Source organism: Sander vitreus, chromosome 11 (assembly GCF_031162955.1).
Source record: "Sander vitreus isolate 19-12246 chromosome 11, sanVit1, whole genome shotgun sequence".
NCBI lineage: Eukaryota > Metazoa > Chordata > Actinopteri > Perciformes > Percidae > Sander > Sander vitreus.
Genome location: NC_135865.1, coordinates 15,321,458 through 15,344,933, shown reverse-complemented (window position 1 = coordinate 15,344,933; position 23,476 = coordinate 15,321,458). Strand labels below are relative to the sequence as shown.

The 23,476-nt window shown below is 38.6% G+C and overlaps 2 protein-coding genes across 3 annotated transcripts; one reads left to right on the top strand and one right to left on the bottom strand.

Moving 5' to 3' along the window:
• Nucleotides 1-46: 46 nt before the first annotated feature.
• Nucleotides 47-10,968, bottom strand: LOC144525210 (retinol dehydrogenase 7-like). 2 transcript variants are annotated; one of them, XM_078261829.1, is made up of 5 exons: nucleotides 10,789-10,968; nucleotides 6,045-6,375; nucleotides 5,009-5,267; nucleotides 4,752-4,915; nucleotides 47-427 (listed from the first exon to the last, which is right to left on the bottom strand). In XM_078261829.1, the coding sequence occupies exons 2-5, from the start codon at nucleotides 6,355-6,357 to the stop codon at nucleotides 198-200; spliced, it is 966 nt and encodes a 321-aa protein (XP_078117955.1). In that variant the 5' UTR covers nucleotides 6,358-6,375; nucleotides 10,789-10,968; the 3' UTR covers nucleotides 47-197. The 2 variants fall into 2 exon arrangements, with proteins under 2 accessions (XP_078117955.1, XP_078117954.1); XM_078261828.1 differs by having other exon boundaries at nucleotides 6,045-6,362.
• Nucleotides 10,969-14,635: 3,667 nt separating this feature from the next.
• abcb11a (ATP-binding cassette, sub-family B (MDR/TAP), member 11a) lies at nucleotides 14,636-22,070 on the top strand. Its single transcript, XM_078262889.1, has 24 exons — nucleotides 14,636-14,795; nucleotides 14,924-15,006; nucleotides 15,134-15,267; nucleotides 15,361-15,532; nucleotides 15,661-15,785; nucleotides 15,888-16,062; nucleotides 16,169-16,282; nucleotides 16,389-16,499; nucleotides 16,583-16,708; nucleotides 16,804-17,007; nucleotides 17,114-17,284; nucleotides 17,383-17,572; nucleotides 18,489-18,555; nucleotides 18,660-18,750; nucleotides 18,840-19,004; nucleotides 19,109-19,213; nucleotides 19,330-19,491; nucleotides 19,600-19,803; nucleotides 19,904-20,145; nucleotides 20,250-20,406; nucleotides 20,506-20,703; nucleotides 20,795-21,001; nucleotides 21,550-21,696; nucleotides 21,870-22,070. Exons 1-24 carry the CDS (start codon nucleotides 14,636-14,638, stop codon nucleotides 22,068-22,070), a joined length of 3,711 nt encoding a protein of 1,236 aa, XP_078119015.1.
• The last annotated feature ends 1,406 nt before the right edge of the window (nucleotides 22,071-23,476 follow it).

Sequence of the window (23,476 nt, the reverse complement as noted above, 5' to 3'; positions counted from 1 at the left end):
AATGCATTTAGCTTAGGCATGATAATGTCAGGAGTCAAAGACATAATAAAGAGCCAAACACGTTTTATAATACAGAAAATGTTGTCGTCAATAGTATAATCCTTCATGTACAAACAGTTATTGCAGTAAAAAAAAAGACATACATGAACATCAAATTAGCACTATTTCTTTCTCTCAAACAACTGATTTGACAGAAACTACTGTGCAGAGACTTTTGGTTTTACAGTAGGGCTATGTGTACGGAAAAGCCTATCGGAGATGCAGGTTGGCATGTACGACACAGGCAACCAGTAGAACTTAGCGTCCCATCCAGCAGAGTAGCGTGTACGAGGATGAACGGCAGAGATGGCGTGCTCCATGCAGCTGACCACCTTCATCAGGTTGCTGTCCGTCAACATCCTGAACCGTTGAGTCAACATTTCAAGAGCTGAAAGAGAAGCATTTCACCCATGGTTTATATACAGGGCAACGCTCTATTTTACAGGTTTTTCCATTTCTAGTTAGTTCCTAATGATTTCTGAGGAGGCTTCTTGGAAAGAGCTGTATAATTTGGCATGAATTATAGGTAAATAAAGACAAGGTTCAGTTGGTACACTACAAAATAATGAATCACAATGAAACACTAAACTAAGTCAGTGCACAGAAGACCAGCTGAAGCAGCAAATTACAAGCAAATTATTTTTCTACAGATAAGCATACAATTTAACATATATGAAGAACAGTGTGTCTATTTTCTCTCAAATTAGGACACATAGTTCCTTCCAGGAAACCTACAACATATGACATGTTAATTATGAGCAAATAAGGGAACCACAGCATAAAGCATAACCTATAATTGATATCATCAAGAGAACTCATCAAAATGTTTAAAAATGTAATTTTGAAAATCCTGAACCTATTCAAGTTTATCTATACAGAAGAGAATCACAAATTATTATAATCTACTACAAAGTTGCTTTAAATTGAGTGAATAATTCATCATAGAACAGAATGTGCATATTTTTACTGTGCCACCAGTGGGTGCCAGACTTACAAAGATGAAAAAGAACGAGAAAATCAGTTCTTCAGGTTTATTTCTAACAGCTCAAAAGCATCCTTAAGATCAGACCATTTCTCTCAGTGACAAAAACAAGAGAGGTAGTCCTCACATTGAAAATAAAAAAACACTAAATCTAATTGCTATATTGTGTTAATATTTATAGTGGAGCAGCTGGGTTGAAATATTCATAATAATTGTGCATCTAGTGACACATTTAGCACAGGTAGGTTTATACGTTATGAAAACGTAATGACTCTTGATAAAAAGGCATGTTAAATCAGATGTCAGAAGGCTACAGACTACTTTTTTTGGGGGGGGGGCATTTTAGGCCTTTATTTTGTATAGGACTGCTGAAGACATGAAAGGGGAGAGAGAGGGGGAATGACATGCAGCAAAGGGCCGCAGGGCGGAGTCGAACCCGCAGCCGCTGCGTCGAGGAGTAAACCTCTATATGTGGGTGAGGTGAGCTACCCAGGCGCCCAGACTACTTTTTTAAAAAGCTTTTAATCTGAGGAAAATGCAAAAAAAACAAAACAAATAAAGGAGCAGTGTCACTTTTCATTGGCATTAGGCTACAATTGACAGAGATATCACTGGATAAAGTTCAGGGTCACCAGTAACCTCTAGTCACAGGAGAACTTTTAAACTTTTCTCATATATATATATATATACATATATATATATATACAGTGGTGTGAAAAAGTGTTTGCCCCTTCCTCATTTCCTGTTCCTTTGCATGTTTGTCACACTTAAGTGTTTCGAACATCAAACCAATTTAAACAATAGTCAAGGACAACACAAGTAAACACAAAATGCAATTTGTAAATGAAGGTGTTAATTATTAAAGGTGAAAAAAAATCCAAACCATCATGGCCCTGTGTGAAAAAGTGATTGCCCCCTAAACCTAATAACTGGTTGGGCCACCCTTAGCAGCAACAACTGCAACCAAGCGTTTGCGATAACGTGCAATGAGGCTTTTACAGCGTCCTGGAGGAATTTTGGCCCACTCATCTTTGCAGAATTGTCCTAATTCAGTTACATTAGAGGGTTTTTCGAGCATGAACGGCCTTTTTAAGGTCATACCACAACATCTCAATAGGATTCAGGTCAGGACTTTGGCTAGGCCACTCCAAAGTCTTCATTTAGTTTTTCTTCAGCCATTCGGTGGTGGACTTGCTGGTGTGTTTAGGATCATTGTCCTGCTGCAGAACCCAAGTTCGTTTCAGCTTGAGTACACGAACAGATGGTCGGACATTCTCCTTCAGGATCTCTTGGTAGACAGCAGAATTCATAGTTCCTTTTATCACGGCAAGTCTTCCAGGTCCTGAAGCAGCAAAACAGCCCCCAGACCATCACACTACCACCACCATATTTTACAGTTGGTATAATGTTCTTTTTATGAAATGCAGTGTTCCTTCTACGCCAGATATACTTGGACACACACCTTCCAAAGAGTTCCACTTTTTGTCTCATCGGTCCACAGAATGTTGTCCCAAAAGTCTTGGGGATCATCAAGATGTGTTCTGGAGAAATTGAGACAAGCTTTGATGTTCTTTTTTGCTCAGCAGTGGTTTTCTCCTTGGAACTCTGCCATGCAGGCCATTTTTGCCCAGTCTTTTCCTGATGGTGGAGGCATGAACGCTGACCTTAACTGAGGCAAGTGAGGCCTGCAGTTCTTTGGACGTTGTTGTGGGGTCTTTGTGACCTCTTGGATGAGTCGTCGCTGCACTCTTGGGGTAATTTTGGGCGGCCGGCCACTCCTGGGAAGGTTCACCACTGTTCCATGTCTTCGCCATTTGTGGATAATGGCTCTCACTGTGGTTCGCTGGATTCCCAAAGCTTTGGAAATGGCTTTATAACCCTTTCCAGACTGATAGATCTCAATTACTTTCTTTCTCAATTGTTCCTGAATTTCTTTGGGTCTCGGCATGATGTGTAGCTTTTAAGGATCTTCTGGTGGACCTTACTGTGTCAAGCAGCTCCTATTTAAGTGATGCCTTGATTGTGAACAGGTGTGGCAATAATCAGGCCTGGGTGTGGCTAGAGAAATTGAACTCAGGTGTGGACAACCACAGTTATAGTATGTTTTAACAAGGGGGGGCAATCACTTTTTTCACACAGGGCCATGATGGTTTGGATTTTTTTTTCTCCTTTAATAATAAACACCTTCATTTACAAATTGCATTTTGTGTTTACTTGTGTTGTCCTTGACTTTTGTTTAAATTGGTTTGATGTTCGAAACACTTAAGTGTGACAAACATGCAAAGGAACAGGAAATGAGGAAGGGGGCAAACACTTTTTCACACCACTGTATACACACACACACACACACACAGTTGTGTTCAAAATAATAGCAGTCCAACATCACTAACCTCATAAATCAATTTTTTTGGTAGAAGTGATATTTCTACATGGCAAATAATTTACTAGTAAGTATTGTAGAGTCATAGAAAACCAACAGACCCAACAGTCATGACAGATGTGAAGCAGTTCTCAGAAATAATGGTTATGCAACTAAATATTAGTGCAGTGATTCAAAGTAAAGCATTTTTCAGTTTATACAGTAAATGTTTGAGTTTGTAAAGAACACCCGCACATGTTTCTTTCAATTAAGAAACATTGCCAAACTTAGAGCTGTTGTTTCGCATTCTGAGCTTGAGATGATCATTCATGGATTTTTATCATCCCGGCTTGATTACTGCAACTCCATTTTCACTTGTCTTAGCAAGTCCTCCCAGGACCGTCTACAACTAGTCCAGAACTCTGCTGCTAGACTGTTGACCAGGTCCAGCAGGATGTCGCACATCACTCCAATTTTATACTCATTACATTGGCTTCCGATCAAGTTCAGGATACAAATTAAAAGTTCTTGTTCTGGCCTATAAAGCTTTGCATGGTCTGGCACCTGCTTATATATCTGACCTGCTCCATCCGTACACTACGAACAGGTCCCTCAGGTCTTCTAACCAAGGATTAATGGTGGTCCCACGCGCTCGTTTAAAAAACTAAAGGTGACCGTTCCTTTGAAGCAGTGGCTCCAAACCTGTGGAACGCCCTTCCTACTGTCCCTACGTTCTGCAGTATCTGTTGAAGCTTTTAAAAAGCAGCTGAAGACACATCTGTTTAAATTCACATTTGACTCTTGTCTGTAAACTTTGGGTTTTAATCGTTGAAATGATTTTCATTGGTCATTCAATAATTATTTTCTTTTTTCCCTTGTTTATTTTCTGTTGGATTGCACTGTATTTCTACAAATACTTATCTTGTGAAGCACTTTGTGACTTTGTCTGTAAAAAGGTGCTATATCAAATAAACTTATTATTATTATTAACAAAGAAACAGTGTTCTAATGTGTCTGTCACACAGACATTGAGCAAGTTAATTCCACTTTGCACTTGCAGCGCTTAACGCAAGCCTTGATGCACTTTCTACAAGTCATTACCATCTTTTGTAAAAAAAAAATAAATAAAAAAAATAGTACCTTTACTTGTAATTTAATAATTAAACATCTTCAACAGAACTCGTTATTTTACATGTTAGCAGAATCTGCTTTGTTAATGTTTGTTTATGTCATGGAGAACATGGGTCATTTTTGGAGAGATGAGCACCAGTCGACAAAACATCTCCTCTATGTTTGTGAATTGTTCTGTGATGTGTTGAGCTGCTAAAGCAATACAAAAACGTTATTAACATAAAAGGTTGAGTAACTCACAGTCATTTAAAAAAGCAGGTCCATAGTCGTCCTTCACATCCTGAGGCAATCTGTCCCAGAGCTTCCTCAGGTTATTTTGCATCCCCATTATGTCAGTCACATTTGTTTTGAAGAAGCCCGGCTCAATGCATGCAACCTTGATACCAAATGGTGCCATGTTTAAACTGAAAGATAAATTAGGTTTGCTGTTAGTCAAGAAGACACTTGTGAGAATAACAACGTGTGTACAGCATGAAAAAGGTTACATCTCCTCTCACCGCAGACTGTCGTTGAAGGACTCCACTCCGTACTTGGACACGCAGTACGGTCCGCCGAACGGGGTGACTCGCCCAAACACACTGGCGACGTTCACCACTCTGCCTCTGGCCTTCTTGATGAGAGGGAGGACGCTCAGTGTTACGTCGATTACACCGCACAGATTGACAGCTATCATGTCCTTGTAGTCGTCTATAGTGAGCCAGTCAGTGGGACCAGACGGCAGAGCGACTCCAGCGTTGTTCACCACGGCCCACAGGCCTGAAGCAACACAACAAGATAATAAATGCAAGGAGATGAGTACCCACTTGCATGGCACCACTTGCGTAGCATCACCTACAAGTGAAATAACTGCCTAATTCCTAAAACTTGAGTTAGAAGAATACTTTGACACTATGGGAAATACGGTTTTTGTTATCCCCTTTCTTGCAGAGCGTTAAGTAAAGAATTTATACCACTCATGTACGTACAGCAAATATGTAGCTACAGCCAGCAGCCGGTTAGCTTAGCATAAAAACATAGGCCTGGCTCTTTCGAAAGGTAACACAATCCACTGAAGTTACTATGCCTGGCAAAGAAATAGTCCAGTTTTTGTACTGATTAAACAAAACGAGATAAAGTGTGTTAGTTACTGAGCTTTAGAGGTGCTGGTAGGTGGATTGTATCACCTTTAACAGAACCAGAATAGCGGTTTCCCCTTGTTTCCGGTCTTTATGCTAAGCTAACTAGCTGCTGGCTGTAGCTTCATGTTGACGGACAGACACGAGAGTGGTATCAATCTTCTCATCTAACTGTCGTCAAGAAAGTGAACAAGTGCATTTCTTAAAACGTTGAACTGTTTCTTTAAAGCTGGAACATTTTCTTTAAGATACATTATCAGCACTGCCCAGTTTTAAACATAAACAACATTAATATTGTTGATTCACCTTACATCCTACTAATGCTGCAAAATCTGACATAAATATAATACCCGTCCGTGAGATAAAAGAAACATCATTAAATGTGACACTATAAAATGAGCATCTCAAAGCCTCTCACCCTTCTGTCCAACCAGAGTCTTGATGAGAGCTGCCGTTCCGCTGACACTCTTGGAGTCGGTGACATCCAGGTGAAAGGTTGTCAGTCTGTCGGAGGCGTTCTCCTTCAGCTCATCCTCACCCTTCTCAGTGTAACAGCATGCGATTACATTGAAGCCCAGCTTGTCCAGGTGTCTTGCGAGGAGATTGCCAAATCCAGTGTCACAGCCAGTAATGTAGACATATTTATCTTCCTTGTTGGACACTCTTCTGCTGCCCTTATACCAGCGATAGGCGAACCAGGGAGCCACTAGTCCAAGGATATACAGGTACATTTTTTCTAAAGAAAAAGACTGTCAGAGTTTAATCCAAAAAACTAACATTCATAATGTTATACTGGCTATAAATGAAATAAATCACAAAACACTGACATGTCACAATTTGAAATAATTGTGATAAATGGATACTCCTTGTTGTTTGGAGTTTTGTTTTTTTATTATATTGAGCTCAGTTGCACCTGCATTTTAGCATACAGTTGACAAAACAATCTCTTGACAAGGTCCATTTAGCTGTTTTTCTGGAGCTTTCAATAGTCAAACACATTCTTCTTCAGCCGATGGAGTTTGCCTAATCGATTGTTACAGAATTTGAGACTGAGATTTTAATCTTAAACTTTAAAACGGGTCGGCAACCTTAACCAATGGCACGCTGGCAATATTGGTGCAAGAGAGTTATTGATGTGTTGAAATCATGGTTGAAATGCTGAAGCACTGTCTCATCCGCATGCCAAATTACAACGTTCACAGTTGCGCGACCTGTTATTGACGGTAGTTTGATTGACTTGTATCCCCACCTTAGACTGTACAAAAATTATCCCCATTCGCATGCAGCAAAGACCCACCCTACTCTGCCTCTGCTCTGATTGGCTAGTAGGCTACTAGTAACACTGCTGGGTTCGGTAGCAGCAGAGAATTTCTAATAAAGCCCATAAGACCTTAGACAGGCTCTGGTAGCGGTATGTCGGCAATCGCTCACTAAGAAAGCTAAAGTTAATGTTCGAGCATTCCAGCCCTCATGGACAGAAGAGTGGGGGTTTGTGTTTCAGAAGGACCGTGCTGTGTGCACTTTATGTCTTGAAAATGTTGTTTGCTGAACATCGAGTGTTAAACGCCATTTTTAGACCAAACTTGCGGCGGACAAGGCTGAATCTATCAAACGTGCCATGTCCAGGCATGGGAAGCAAGCTAACACATTCAAAGTCTTCGCCACGGCCAGAAATCATGCTACCAAAGCAAGCTATCACATTGCTAATTGCATTGCAAAACGTGAGAAAGCCATTCACTGATGGAGAATAAATAAAAATAAAGGCTAGCTTTCATCTGTAGCTCAGATGTTTTGTTGGCTTACCAAACAAAGAGACAATAAAATCAAGAATAAAAGACATTCCCATGTCAGCCAGAAGTGTTGAACGACGCATCGAAGAAATGGCAGAAAATGCAAGAGTGCAGCAGACAGGTGGTTTGAAAGAAGCCATGGTATTTAGCGTCGCGCTTGATGAGAGTGTGGATGTAAATGACATACCACGTTTGGCAGTCTGCTTTTGTTGGAAAGCTGACAATTCTTTCAAGAGACATTTCCACCTCCACTTTCCGCTACTTCAGGCACTTAAGGGAGCTGTTCACGGAGCACAGCATCAACACCGCTGAAATATGCAAATACATCAGCGGGCTTGAGTCTGAGTTTACAACACGATTTCAGGAATTTCAGAAGTATGGACCCATGTTCTCATTCTTGATTAAACCCGATAGCTTTGATGGACATGAACTGGATTTATCTCTGATGGACTGGCTGGATATACAGGACGTGGAAATGCAGCTGATTGAGCTGACAAAGTTTGCAGAGCTACGGAAACAGCTGGAAACTGCCACGAGGCATGATCACGGAACTTGCATCTTCACCTGCTGGATATCTGTACCAGAGAAGTTTTGCTGTCTCAGGAACATTGCATTGGTTTTGCTGACAGTCTTTGGATCAATATATCTCTGTGAGCAGATATTCTCACATATGAAGAGCGTGCTCAGCCCCTCCCGCAGTCGTTTGACAACTGACCACTCCGAAGCTTGTGTACATTGACTGGTAGGCATCTGTTTAATGTAGCACATATGACTTTACATACAAGGGCTCCGGCCCAGTCTCTTTTTTCATCTTGTATTGTGTTTGTTAAACTTAATTCTCCCTTTGTGACATTTGCTGCCATTGCAACCTTTTTTGAAATGAGGGAATAGCATTGCAAGCAGTATGCTAAATGGGAACTGTGCATATAAATCTGTAAAAAAAGTATTAAGTGTATTGCTGACAAGATTAATGATTCCAACTCAGATGTGGATGTTTCATAAGCATGGCAGCATTATTGTATAGTTCTCATATTTCTGTTTGATACTCTTAATTCTCCTGTTTTGACATTTACTGCCATTATGACTGAGTGAAGTTTAAGATGATAAACAAGATTGGTGTAATGATGGTAAGGTTAATGATATCAACTCAGATGTGGATGCTTTCATAAGGATGGCAGCCTTGTATCATACTATATATATAATTACAATGTCCTGATTATGGGAAATAAATGTTATCAAGTGTTGCTATGGAATAAAATGACAGATTCCCTGGATGTTAATTCTTGATGTGATGTCATAATTAAACTTAACGTTGACATGGCACACTAATAAACAACAAATTTTGAAAAGGGCGTTTCATATCAAAAGGTTGCCGACCCCTGTTCAAAACAACATGGATGAGAAGTCTTCAAAGCAGTGAGATGTAAATGTAAATGTCAGAAATGTAAATATCTTCAATTGTATGACAATTTAACAACAGCTGTTGTAACAACAACAGCTGAAAAAGATTGTGTGATATGACCAAAAGCTCCAAAAGAGCTGGTAATATTGCAATGTCACCTACTGTTTCCGAGGTCAAGAATGAACTTTCAATCTTATTTTATCAAATGGTCTGAGGTTTTTTATTAGTGCAGTATTTTGCAGTACCTCCCAATGCAAAGCAAGTACTACATTTGCAACCCTGGACTTGTTCAAACTGATGACATTTTAACAATTTCAACTTCATATTAACACTGAATTCTGCTGAGGAAAATTTAAACATGAAACTGAGATGTGGCAAAACCTGTATCTTTCTGTGGGTGGATGACACACCTTCAGGTATGACTATAGCTATGTGCGTTATTCAACATTTTTGTGTGATGATGAGTCCTTTGTATGCACTGCACCTTATCAATGGGATACTTTACAAGCCTAACAATGTATCTAGTTTTATTTTTATAATGATGCAGTAAGCCTAAGAAATTGTGGCAATTACATTTTCCCAGGGCCCAGGTTGACATCTTCAAATTGCTTCTTTTCAGTCCAAAACATAAATTTCTCTATCACAGAAGACCAGAAGAAAACCAACAGCTATTTACATTTGAGAAGGTGAAACCAGAGACTCAAATCTTAAATGATTAATCTATAATTAAAATGGTTGCAGAGTAATTTACTCTAAAGCTCTAAAATAATAAACACATATAGGCCGAAATTAATGAATGTAAAAGGCAGTGGAAATACTTTACAAATTAGCCAGTCTCAACTGAGACTGAATATTGAATATAATCTACTGACATGAGGGCTGCAGTTAACTGGTCGATTAATCTGTCGATTATTTCCTCAATTAATTGAAGAGTTTGATGCGTAAAATGTCACAAACAGTAAAAAAAAAAAAAAAATTCCACTTAAAATTTTGTTTTTTTTCCCTCGACCGACAGTCCAAAACTCAGAGATGTTCAGTTTACTGTCATATAATACAAAGAGAAGCAGCGAATCCTCACAATTTATGAGCTGGAACATTTAGTAGCATATTTTTGCTCGAAAAATGAGCAAAAACGCTAAATCGATTATCACAATTGAAAAGCAAAAAGTGAAAAAGCTAGGTAATAACATTTCACCATGTGGAGTGAGACTCAGAGGACTGGTTCTAGTTTCAGGTTTAGCTAGATGAACATCTCTTACAGGTTTTCTCAGTCGCTTTGTTTCTCAGATAACAACTGACACTCTCAAAACTGCTTGCTCATACATTCCAACTGTTCTTACAGATTGTTGTTGTGAATTTGTCCAGAATTGATAAATTGTTGTCAGGTGAATCTTGACTTCCATTAATGAAGGGGATTGTGTGAAACATTAGATCAACCAATGATCAACCAGATCAACCTCAATGTATAATAGCTTGGAGGTGCACCAAATTAAACTTCAATTGACAAGCATATCCAAACAGCACAACACATAGTTTTGTAGTTTTGTGTTTTTCTTTCTGAATCGCAATGACACTGTAATTTGTTGATAAACCAAAAATAAAAGCATAAATGTGAATCCAGTCCAATCTTTTGCAATCCTAATCTCACATAAAGGAATGTGTGACTATCTACTGTTGAAATGTATGACTTCCATACAGAGAAAGTGCAGTCTTAAAACAACTTTTTGACAAAACTTAGCATCTTCTTTGTGAACAATGACACAAGTACTTGACATTCTGATGGCACTGACATGTTTATCGACATACATATTTACTTTTGAGGAATGGACTAGAGAGCAAGTTACAGGCTTGTGGTGTCGTTTGTAATAATTGTTTTGAGAAACCGACTTACTGGTTTTCGAATGTTAAGAATGATTCAAGAAGTAGCCTACCAAAGCGACTGAGAAAGAGTGAAAAGAAAAAAAACTTACGTGCGGAGAATGAATACATTAAGTGTCGCATGGCAGGACAGCAGGACGTGAATTTTCGGGAGAGACACAGATAGTTAAGATTTGTACAAAGCTGTTTTTTCTTTTACTACTTCATTTATTTGAAGGTAACTTCCGGGGAACTCAGGTATCCTCATAGACAGTAAAAGAAATATCCTCCACGCAAATTAGTTTTCCCTAGGATAGAGAAGACATGACCCGCCCTAATGTGCTTCTGATTGGCCAGTACGTTGCCTTCGTAGGCAATTAGAGGCAGCGCAAGGCAGAGTAGGGCGGGACATGCCTTCGCCACCGTAGGAAACGCAAATTCGCCTCCTCCGCCCACTTTTCACCGAAATGATGTGAAAATCGCCATCTGCTGGAGACTATATGATCATATCAGATAGATAGATAGATAGATAGATGGATAGATAGATAGATAGATAGATAGATAGATGGATAGATAGATAGATAGATAGATAGATAGATGGATGCACTGTGCTGCAGTGACCCTGATTTCTGACATCTCTCCACATTTGAGGCATGTGTGTGTAAATCAAGACAAATAACAACAGATTAAAAAAATTAATTTCATCAAGCGAAAAACAAGGACTGAGAGGACTGAGAGGTGCAGGAGATCTTTTGTCCCCCCAGCCATTAGGCTTTATAAAGTATCTTCTATCTATCTATCTATCTATCTATCTATCTATCTATCTATCTATCTATCTATCTATCTATCTATCTATCTATCTATCTATCTATCTAAATTACATCATGTTTCCGGTCTTTGTATTAAGCAAAGCTAATTATCAACTGACTTATTCTCTGCAAGATGACAAAAGAGTGTATTACCCAAATTAACAAAATAAAATAGTGTAAATTCTTTAAAGTAATATAGCCTACTATACCAATGTTGGCCACCTACTGTACATTTGCATACAGTTGTTAGTGCAGGATCTCCATGCCAGACAACTGTCAGCTCTGTAAGAGAAAATCAGAAAGTCAGTTTAAATCACAGTGTGCCTTTGAGTCCCCTCCTTCCTGTATTATTATCAATCACCTGTGTTTTGAATAATAACCGGTTGTAAAGAAGGAGCAAATTCCGAACCCAGGCCCTCTTGTCCTAGCGGGCATTCACCCCGCGAACATCCGCTTAATTATTACCATTGTGTCTCCATTTCCTTATTTTATATATCATACTATATGTACTAATAGCGTACTTAACTGTGAAATAAGTAAAACCCACACTGCAGTTAGAAAGTTATGGAACGAGACAAATGGATGACATTGGATGACACACAAAATGTATTAGCCTACAGTATGTTTAGAAATTGTCTGACATTAGTGATTAACCCCTTAAATTTGTGTTACCAAAGATTTGAAAATGTGCTGGGGTATTTCTTTCCAAGAACAGTTACTACTCTGATTATTTAGCCTTGTGAAATGTAAAATTTGTAATTACATTACAATTAAATTTCATTCTGATGAATTCTAATCAATCAATCAATCAACTTTATTCAAGACACAGAGGTCCATAAAGACAACACAATACAGTACGATATATATATATATAAATATAAAAGCAATACAAAACATTTAAAAATGGTGCCGATGAGGCATCATTTATAAAACATATACAGGCTTCAAGTCCAATGTTTCCAAAAGCAAGATGTGTAGCTTGTATCACTCTTAGAAACATCTAACATCAATGACAGGTAGGTACCAACATTTCCTTATTTATGACATTTTATTTGGATTATGTGTGTATTAAGACAGCACCTGACAATAACTAATGGCCTTACGTTCATTAAACCCATTTTACAATCACTTATGATAACAAGTAAACTCATTTACAGTACAACAAGGGACACTTTTTCGTTAGTAAATTTTACATTTTAAAAATCCCACTGGGTTTGTTTTCAAAGATACAGTGGTATTACCATAGAAGGTACTATAACTAATAGCAGTCAATGAACATTAACTTGGTTTAGTGATTGAGTTAAGGGTCATAATGTTGACACAACTCTTATCAGTCTAATGGAAGTGTAGATAATGGGAAAGGAGAATCATAGGTTACCTGAAAATAAGACTAGATTCTAGACTCTAGACTCTAAGTTAAGATAGGAATTTACTCTGATGAGCCTCAGTGGTGCTGCTGGATTTCCAGGTACAGTGCATTTTCTTTTCTTCCACCATAAAGTTCATGCTCAACAAGGATCCCCCTGTAATAATTGCTGTTCTTGTCAGAATCTATGTATTTAATAATTTAGTAATTTAATAATGTTTTGTTGTTGATATTTATATAGTAAGATGCTAAAAGCAGTGTGTTGCTGTAGTATTTTTACTACACATAATACACAGTGGATGGCAACTGTGACTTAACCATTAGATAACATTAACTTATTCTAATATTCCAATTTGTTTTGGGAACAGTGGAAGTTTTTCTTAAACTTTGTAAACCCATACATGGACTGAAATGAGTCTGAAAACATGGTTCTCTTGAATCCCACTGGACCATGGATCCCGTTGATTAACATCCAAATTACAATTTAGATTTTTTTATCCACAGTTACTGTGGTGGCCCTGTTGGCCACCCTGTTGGGTGACTGTAACTCATCATTTCTTCAGCTGTGCTGATACATTTAATACATTGGGTACATCAAGCTCCGTCCTCAGAGATGCTGCTTCTGCTTGCTAAGCACACAGCAACATACTGGGACAGCAGGTCACTTAGGTTAACAGTAACACACAAATAATCAGTTTATAAAACGACTATATTTCTATTATAGACGGTAAAAATTGTATTTTCTTATTACAGTTACCTAGTGAGGACACACCTGCCTGAGTCAGGGCAGCAGACATGAAGAAATCAACAACATTTACAGCACCAGGTGTCGATAAAAGAGGTGCGTGATCCATTTTTATTGCAAAAACAAAAAACGAACACGATAATGGTGGAGTTTTGTATAAAAAGCCAAGTAATTACGGGGTACCTACATTTCATTTCTCCTTTTTAGCAGACATTGAGAATGGGTAAGTTTGTAATTATGTATCTCCCACAATATACTACTGTATGTTTCAGACCACAATATGTTTGCAAAATATTCCTGGGACTTACTTTAATTGTTGTTAATGTTAATGTTAATGTTCATGTGTTACAGAGACGAGAAGAAAAAAGATAAGATGCCCAATGTTGGATACTTTCAGCTGGTAAATACTCTGTCTTTGCTCACATTGTTCATGAAAAGTGGTGGAAAGTAAAGTGCTTTTGTCCAAAGTGACTTACAATAAGTGCATTCAAACCATGTTGGAGCAAGAGCTAGGTTTCATCCAAAATGGGGAGAGTAACTAAAAGCTTGTTCACTGCTACAGTAGAAATGCTTAGAGATTTGCTTTTTTTAAGTTTTAAATTTAAGTTTATTCATAAAAAATAAAAATAAAGAGTTGAGATGTAATCTGAAAAGGTGTTGCTTAAGATTAAGATATATTTACTCAAGTACTGTACTTAAGTTCAGTTTTGAGTATTTTTATTTCACTTTACTTTGTACTTTTTAATCCACTCCATGTATTTGATAGCCTTACTTACAAGTTATTTTTTAGATTAAGATTTTATATAAAAACATGTTAAAAATGTATAAAATATTATAATATCATGTACTTTTACTAAGTAGAATTTTGATTGTACGATTCTCCACACCACTGTACTTTTACTATCTTTGATTTGATCATTAAAACATACAAATAAAAATGCGGAGCAAATTCTCACAACTACATTGTTAAAAGAATTTTTAAAAAATCCACAAATTTCTTTTTTCAGTTTCGATTTGCAACTTGCAAAGACACCGTGATGATGGTAGTGGGGGGTTTGTGTGCCCTCATACATGGTGCAGCTTCACCTCTCATGCTTCTGGTGTACGGCCAGATGACAAACACGTTTGTGGCGTATGAGCTTGAGGTCCAAGAACTGAAAGACACAAACAAGGAATGCAACAACAACACCATCTACTGGAAAAATGGCTCCATATATGAAACAGCTGAAAACAGCACTGTGTACTGTGGGTAAGTCTATAGTTAACGGCTTATGTGATTACTGTTACAGTTAAGAGCTGCTGCTACTCATTTAATTTTCTCCGCAGGGTGGACATTGAAGCACAGATGACCATGTTTGCATATTACTATGTTGGAATTGGAATAGGAGTTCTGTTTGTTAGTTATTTTCAGGTAAGTATTTCTGCTTGCCGTATTCAGCTTTAATTTAAAACACTCTTGAGTAATTATGGTTTGTTATGAAGTTTTAGCACGTCATATGTACTAAAGAAATACTTTTGTGCAATTCTGATTGCTGTAGATTGCCTTCTGGGTGTCAGCAGCCGCAAGACAAATTGATAGAATGAGAAAGACTTATTTCAGAAAAGTAATGCAAATGGAGATCGGATGGTTTGACTGCAACTCTGTTGGTGAACTGAACACAAGGATGACAGAGTGAGTGGGGCCTCTTTATCTGCAGGTCAGGCTGTTATCAGTGCATAGCTGGGATAATGTTTTACACAGAATAGTGTTTCTGTTCCTTGACAGTGACATCAACAAGATCAACAATGCCATCGCTGACCAGGTGTCTATCTTCATTGAGAGGATCTCTACGTTTGTGTTTGGCTTCATGGTTGGATTCATTGGTGGATGGAAGCTGACTTTGGTGGTCATAGCAGTGAGCCCGCTGATTGGCATAGCTGCTGGACTTATGGCCATGGTAAAGTTAGTAGAAGGATTTCTTACTGCTGGATGGGAGTATATTGCTACTGTATGTGGTATCATATATCACAAAGTTTAAATATGTTTTCTAATGTTTTTGTGTGATTTTCTTTACTGTTGCTGAAGGCTGTGGCCAGGCTGACAGGACGCGAGCTTAAGTCCTACGCAAAGGCAGGGGCAGTGGCTGATGAGGTTTTGTCATCCATCAGGACAGTAGCAGCATTTGGTGGGGAGGAAAAAGAAGCGGAAAGGTATTTTGTCCTTTTGTCAGATCACAAGAAGTTGTTCTGCATCGCAATTGATGATGTTAAGCCACTACTCCATGATTTGAAATTAAACTGAAATTTGTACAGATATGACAGAAACCTCGCAGAAGCTCAGAACTGGGGTGTGAAAAAGGGCACGATCGTAGGCCTTTTTCAAGGATACCTGTGGTGCATCATTTTCTTTTGTTTCGCTTTGGCCTTTTGGTATGGATCTAAATTGGTCATCGACACCAAGGAGCTGTCTCCTGGTACTCTTATTCAGGTATGGAAAGATAAAGACATTAAACATCTGATACTCTATATAACATAAGTATTTAAAAGACAGTGGCATTTGTTTCACCATGTGGCGGCTGTGTTTTGTTTTTAAGGTATTCTTTGGAGTACTCATGGCAGCTATGCACCTGGGCCAGGCCTCCCCATGCTTAGAGGCCTTCGCTTCTGGTCGTGCTGCAGCAAAAATCATCTTTGACACAATTGACCGGGTAAAATCAGGATGCTACTTAAGTCTTTATTGCAGATAAAATACAGATTTGAAACAGTACATTTAAAGAGGAAGAATCTTCAAGTTCAGTGTTCTTATATTTACAGGAACCAGAAATTGATTGTTTCTCAGAAAAAGGTCACAAATTAGACAAAGTAAAAGGTGACATTGAGTTCCATAATGTCACTTTCTTCTACCCGTCCCGGCCTGAAGTTAAGGTACATTTCGTCAACAAGCATTTCTTTGTGTCCATTTCTCACTTCTCAAAAATGAACTCATAAAGAGCCAATTATGTTTTCAGATTTTAGATGATCTGAGCATGCGGATCAAGGCAGGAGAAACCACTGCTTTTGTGGGACCTAGCGGATCTGGAAAGAGCACCACAATCCAGCTCTTCCAAAGGTTTTATGACCCAAAGGAAGGAATGGTAACAATCAGCAAGCACCTGCACAGACACACCGGACATCAGTGGAGAGTTTGAAGGCTTCAGTGTAATGTCACATGTATAATTCTCGTTCTCAGGTGACTTTGGACGGCCATGACATTCGTACCTTAAACATCCAGTGGCTCAGATCTCTCATTGGTATTGTAGAGCAGGAACCAGTGCTGTTTGATACAACCATTGCAGAAAACATCCGATTTGGTCGACCTGGAGTAACCATGGAAGACATCATCCAAGCGACAAAAGAGGCCAATGCCTATAATTTTATCATAAATCTGCCACAGGTACATTACAAGATAAATACAGAAACATTACAGTGCATACAGTTTCATAGTCAAAAATGTAAATTTGAGCAGCCTAAAATTAACATGTTTACTACTTTTCCACTAGAAATTTGATACTCTGGTGGGAGAAGGTGGAGGACAGATGAGCGGAGGACAGAAGCAAAGGATTGCTATTGCTCGAGCTCTGATCCGAAACCCCAGGATCCTGCTGCTGGATATGGCCACATCTGCCTTAGACAATGAGAGTGAGGCTGTTGTCCAGGAGGCACTGGATAAGGTGAGCCACTCTCTGCCCATAGACTATATAATTGAGTGCACTTTGACCCTCCAGCCACACATCATACTTTGTGGAATGACCCTAATAACTGTGTGCAGATGCGCTTGGGCCGGACAACAATTTCTATAGCCCACCGTCTTTCCACAATTAGAAATGCAGATGCCATCGTTGGTTTTGAGCATGGACAGGCTGTGGAGAAGGGAACACACAGTGAGCTCATAGAAAGGCAAGGTGTCTACTTCACCCTGGTCACTCTGCAGAACCAAGACAAATCCAACACAACTAAAGGTAAGATTTATTTAGGGCTCAAATCATTAAACTAGGGCTGCAGTTAATAGTCATTATAGATTGATCTGCCGATTATTATTTTTTGGTATTTCTGTGTATAAAATGCCAGAAAAAATAAAAAATGTCCATCACAGTTTCTCAGAATCCATGGTGACTTCTTCAAATGGTTTGTTTTGTCCAACCAACAGTCCAAAACTAAAAAATGTTCAGTTTACAACAGAGAAAAGCAGCAAATCCTCACACATTTTGTACAATATTTAATATTATTTTAGTTATTTTTGCTAGTATAATGCTAGTATTAGTTGATTATCAACATTGTTGCCAATAAAGTTTCTGTTGAGCAACTAATCAATAAATCAGTTAATTGTTTCAGCTCCAATGTAGAGTGCATTTCACATCCTTAAAAATGTTTAACATTAAAGTTCCATTGCACACATTTTTCCCTCTAATAGACCATATTGGCTTGCCTGTGGAGAGTACAGTACTGGTTTAGCCAATAAGGATGGCCAGTAAGCTACCATCTTGTCAGACACAGTCAGAGTTGATGTCGGTTGTTGTGTGGTGCGCTTGTGATGCTGTACAGGCTTGTAAGCATGGCCTTACTCTGTCAGACCTATTTTGGAAGGATGACGAGAAGAAGGGAAAATATGTATAAAACAAAAATAGTATTATTATCCATGTTGTGTGTACACAGGCAGGGCCCTTTAACACCTTGTCACCCTGTCCCCACAAATTCCTCCCAGTATCACAAGCAGTTGGTGGGTCCAACCTGATTGGTTGAAACAGCACATTTCAAAGCACTCAGCAGGAGTCAGTGGGCAATCCTAGTGTTTGAAGGTCTTTCCTGTGTTTGCTAAAGAGCAACGGAAACTTACTTGGATAAACGCTGTTTTGATTTGGGTTTTTTTCCTGCCAGATGTGATCAGCGAAGCTCTCGAAGAAGACTTTAATCTAAAAGTGAGGAGCCGCACATCCAGTAAAAGGTAAAGTAAAAATTCAGAAAGATCATATCAGATAAAAAAACTATAAAATAATTAAAAATTAAATTAAATATTCTGATTTTTTGTTCTCAACATTACTCCTGTAGGGACTCTGTTCGACTGCGATCTCAGATTAAATTGTCAAATGACACATTATCAGACGTCCTCACGACCCTTTCGGACAAGGAGGTCACAAATGTACTGAGGTTCTCTTTTAGGCTGTGGTATACATTTACTTTATCAATGTTGTGTGGAAATGAATAGATCCAATGTGTATTCTTTAATAGAAATGTGAGGATGATGCAGACAAACATGTAGAGCCTGCCCCAGTAGCACGTATCCTCAAGTACAACCAACCAGAATGGCCCTACATGTTGATTGGCTCACTGGGAGCTGCTGTCAATGGCTCTGTCAACCCCATCTATGCTGTCTTGTTCAGCCAAATTCTTGGGGTGAGGATTGTGTTTTTCACATACTCTAATTGCTTATGTTCTGTTTTAAAAGCTGAAGTAGTTTGCTGAAGCGTAAACGACTTACATGATCTTTGTATTTGCAGACGTTTGCCATCGGTAACTTGAACGAACAGAGGAAACAAATCAACGGGATATGTATTCTGTTTTGCATTGTGGCTGTGACTAGTTTCTTCTCCCACTTTTTACAGGTCTGCATTTGAATATACAGTATAGTACACATCACATTGTCAATTTGATATAGAAAATTAGCAGAACTGAGTAATCTAGGATTTGCATGTAGACTAACTCTGATTTAATGTTTTAGGGATATGCTTTTGCCAAGTCTGGAGAGCTGCTGACCCGCCGTCTAAGGAAAGTGGGCTTCCAGGCCATGTTGAGGCAGGAGATTGGCTGGTTTGATGACCCCAGAAACAGTCCTGGAGCTCTGACCACCAGACTGGCCACTGATGCATCCATGGTGCAGGGGGTACGTTACAGATTTACAGGCCTGTATCCATATTTCACATTATTTATGACACAAACAAGCATAGTAATGACAACATTGTTTCACATGTGGCTGTTATGGCTTCTGCAGGCAACAGGATGTCAGATCGGCATGATTGTGAACTCATTGACCAGCATTGGAGCTTCTTTTATCATTGCTTTCTACTTCAGTTGGAAGTTAACTTTAGTAATAATGTGCTTCCTGCCACTCATTGGGCTGTCTGGGGTGTTCCAAGCCAAAATGCTGACAGGTTTTGCAAATCAAGATAAAAAAGCCATGGAAGCAGCAGGTTGGGTAAGCTCCAAAGAACATTTGCCATTAAGGTGCATTGATATCTATACATTTCTCTGAGAAACCAAAGGCTATAGTGTAAGGTCTTAACTTTCTCCCGCAGGTTTCCAGTGAGGCTCTTACCAACATCAGGACGATTGCTGGCTTGGCCAAAGAGAGTTCATTTGTTGAATCATATGAGCAGAAACTCGAGCTTCCATATAAATCTGCCAAGAAGAAAGCCATCATCTATGGGCTTTGTTTCGGGTTTTCCCAGTGTGTCATCTTCATGGCATATGCTGCTTCGTTTAGATATGGAGGCTATCTGGTTAGCTCTGAGGGGTTACAGTACATGTTTGTTTTCAGGTTGGTAAAATTATTTCTGTCTTTTTCACATCCTATCTCTATTTTGTGTTTTGTGATGTGATTATCAAACATTAACATCAAATGCTCTTATGGTGTTTCTCCAGAGTGATTACAGCTGTAGTAATCAGTGGTACAGCACTGGGCAAAGCGTCCTCCTTCACTCCAGATTATGCCAAAGCCAAAACTGCTGCTGCTCGGCTTTTCAAACTATTGGACCGAATTCCTAAAATCAGCATAAGCCATGCAGATGGAGAGAAATGGGTTGGTGAATTCAGTAAATAAAACAGAATCATACATAATGGGATGTCATTTTGTCATGATGTTACTTTCACATGATTAAACCTAGTTATTCATCTTAAGGATAACTTCAGAGGTGAAATAGAGTTCCTCAATTGCAACTTCACCTATCCAACCCGGCCAGATGTCCAAGTGTTGAACAGTCTGGTTGTGTCTGTGAAGCCTGGTCAGACTTTAGCGTTTGTTGGGAGCAGTGGTTGTGGGAAAAGCACCAGTGTTCAACTGTTGGAAAGGTTCTATGATCCTGATGAAGGGAAAGTGGTATGTACACTGTTTCAGACATTCATTTTACTAATCACAAAATAAATGTAATCTATTCCAACGTCTTGATTATGCTATCATTTATTTTCAGTTGATTGATGGCCGCCCATCTTGTACAGTCAATGTGCCCTTCTTAAGATCTCAGATTGGCATAGTGTCCCAGGAGCCGGTTTTGTTTGACTGCAGCATAGCAGAGAATATTCAGTACGGAGATAACACATGTAGTGTCAGCATGGAAGAGATTTTTGAGGCCGCAAAGAAAGCCTACCTACATGACTTTGTGATGACGCTACCAGATGTGAGTATAAACACCCTAAAGATACAACTTTACACACATTGCCATTGCAAATCCTGGTTATTAGTCTAGTACTGTAAGCCACTCTTTTACTGTTAAAAAAACACAATTTAAGTACTGTAGCTTTGTTGGAAGCTAATTTGACTGTGATATTAATCACTGTGAGCTATATTGTGTAGAAAAAAATTTAATACCTAACAGTTTTAGTTTCATTTTATATGTGATATTGTTGTTATTTGTGTATCTATATTAAGTGCATGCCTTTCTGTATGTCTTGACAAGCATGAATATAAATTAGCTGGTTTTCAACCAGTTAAACATACATACAGTGTATATATATATATATATGTGTGTGTATATGTATATATATATATATATATATGTATATATATATATATATATGTGTGTGTATACATATGCAAATGTATATCAGATGTTAAGAAGTTAATATAATAGAAAGCATTTTGTTGCCGTGGTACAGGTTTACAGCATTGTTGACTATGTGAACTTTTGCTTTCTCAACTTCTCTCAAAACATTTACACATTTTAAGAAATATGAGACTCAGGTTGGTGCCCAGGGCTCCCAGCTGTCAAGAGGACAAAAACAACGCATCGCCATTGCCCGGGCCATCGTCAGAAACCCCAAGGTCCTGCTACTAGATGAAGCTACCTCTGCCCTGGACACAGAGAGTGAACAGGTAAACAAATTCTCACTATCAAACAGCATATACATATTTGTATAAGTATATTGTATGATATAAATTTCCACGGATGAATAAAGTATCTATCTATCTATCTATCTATCTATCTATCTATCTATCTACCTACATACTTACATGAGGGTTCCTGACAAAGTTCTGTTTCCCTGCAGAGTGTACAGTCTGCTCTAGATGAGGCAAGAAAAGGGCGAACCTGCATCGTCATCGCTCACCGGCTGTCTACTATCCAGACTGCTGACATCATAGCAGTGATGTCTAACGGAGTGGTCATAGAGCAAGACACACATGATAAACTCATGGCCAAGAGGGGTGCCTATTATAAACTGGTCACAACAGGCGCTCCTATCAGTTAGACGCCTGCAGACACTTAAAATGAGCATACAATGAACATCATTTATAAGTCTATTCTTTTCATTCAATGTCCTCAGATATTGTATGTAAACCATGGAATATGTTTTTCATTTGGCATAGAATATACATGTTTCTCAGCTTTTGGTTTGAAGAATCCGTTTGTAGTAATCATGTGGTTTATTTGGTTGTATATGTCTGGTTTTATATGTATTTGTTTATGAGAAGCTCCTTTCATAAATGAAGGGGTAAAGATTTTTACATGCATCTGGCAATGTTTGTATCGTTGGACTGTAATTAATGTTTTGAATTATTCTTCATGTAATTCATGATCATTTAAAAAAAAAATCAAACTATACTGTGTCACTTGCAAAGGAATGCTTTAGGTCTAATGTCATCCTTGCATTTGTCTTGGGAAATTGTAGTGTTCTTTTAGCAGTGCAACTAATACAATCCTGAAAGTTTTTTTTCTCATGTTTTCTTTTTACCAAAAGACCTTGACAGGATGTGTGAGTGCCCTGAAATCTCAACATTTCTTTCCTGCTCAATGTTAAAGGTGCTGTAGGTAGGATTGTGAGGATCCAGGAATTAGCCAAAGAAAGTCCCTCCCCGCTTTCTGCTAAAGCCCAAAACGGTCTCCTAAGCCCCTCCCCCCACAAGGGAGAATGAATGCGTGTGCAGGAGCAGTGATTGACACACAGTTAGACACCCCCCCTGGCCCTGATTGGTGCATCTGAACAGGGAGCTGTGGATTTTTGCAAATTGGAGCCGGATTTTTTTTTTAATTACCTGCTTCATGTAGTTCTACTGAAACATAGGGTCAGTTTCAGCAAATATGACAGACAGTTAGTTTTAAAAGTCTTACCTACTGCACCTTTGATGTTTTAAATGTTACCACATTTAAGTTTCAATCATCAACAGTGAGCAGGAAGGGAATTTTGGGAATTTGGAGGCGTTGCAGTATAACACAATCCAGAAGAGTATTTCTAACTGGAAGAAATTGTTCATCACTGCTAAATCAACAAAAATTATACTGAATTTACAGTAAGAGGTTTCACTTTTTATTCCTGTATATGAACATCTTATGTATCCTAAAGAACATTTTTAGTAACCATAAAACAATTGAACCATTTCATCATTTCAAACACTAATGTATGTAATTTAAGGTCCCATATTGTAAAAAGTGAGATATCCATGTCTTTTTTAAATATCAAGCAGGTCGATGTGCTATATATTGAAACGCTGAATCCTCAGAGAAATGAACACAGCCCGTATTCAGAAACTGTGCCTTTAAACAAGCCGTTAGGACTTATGTATGCTTGTGACGTCACAACTACTACATATACATTGAAAATGCTGCAGTCATTGCCCGGGTGCAATGATGTTGCAGAGAATCCGAGAGCGCAGATGT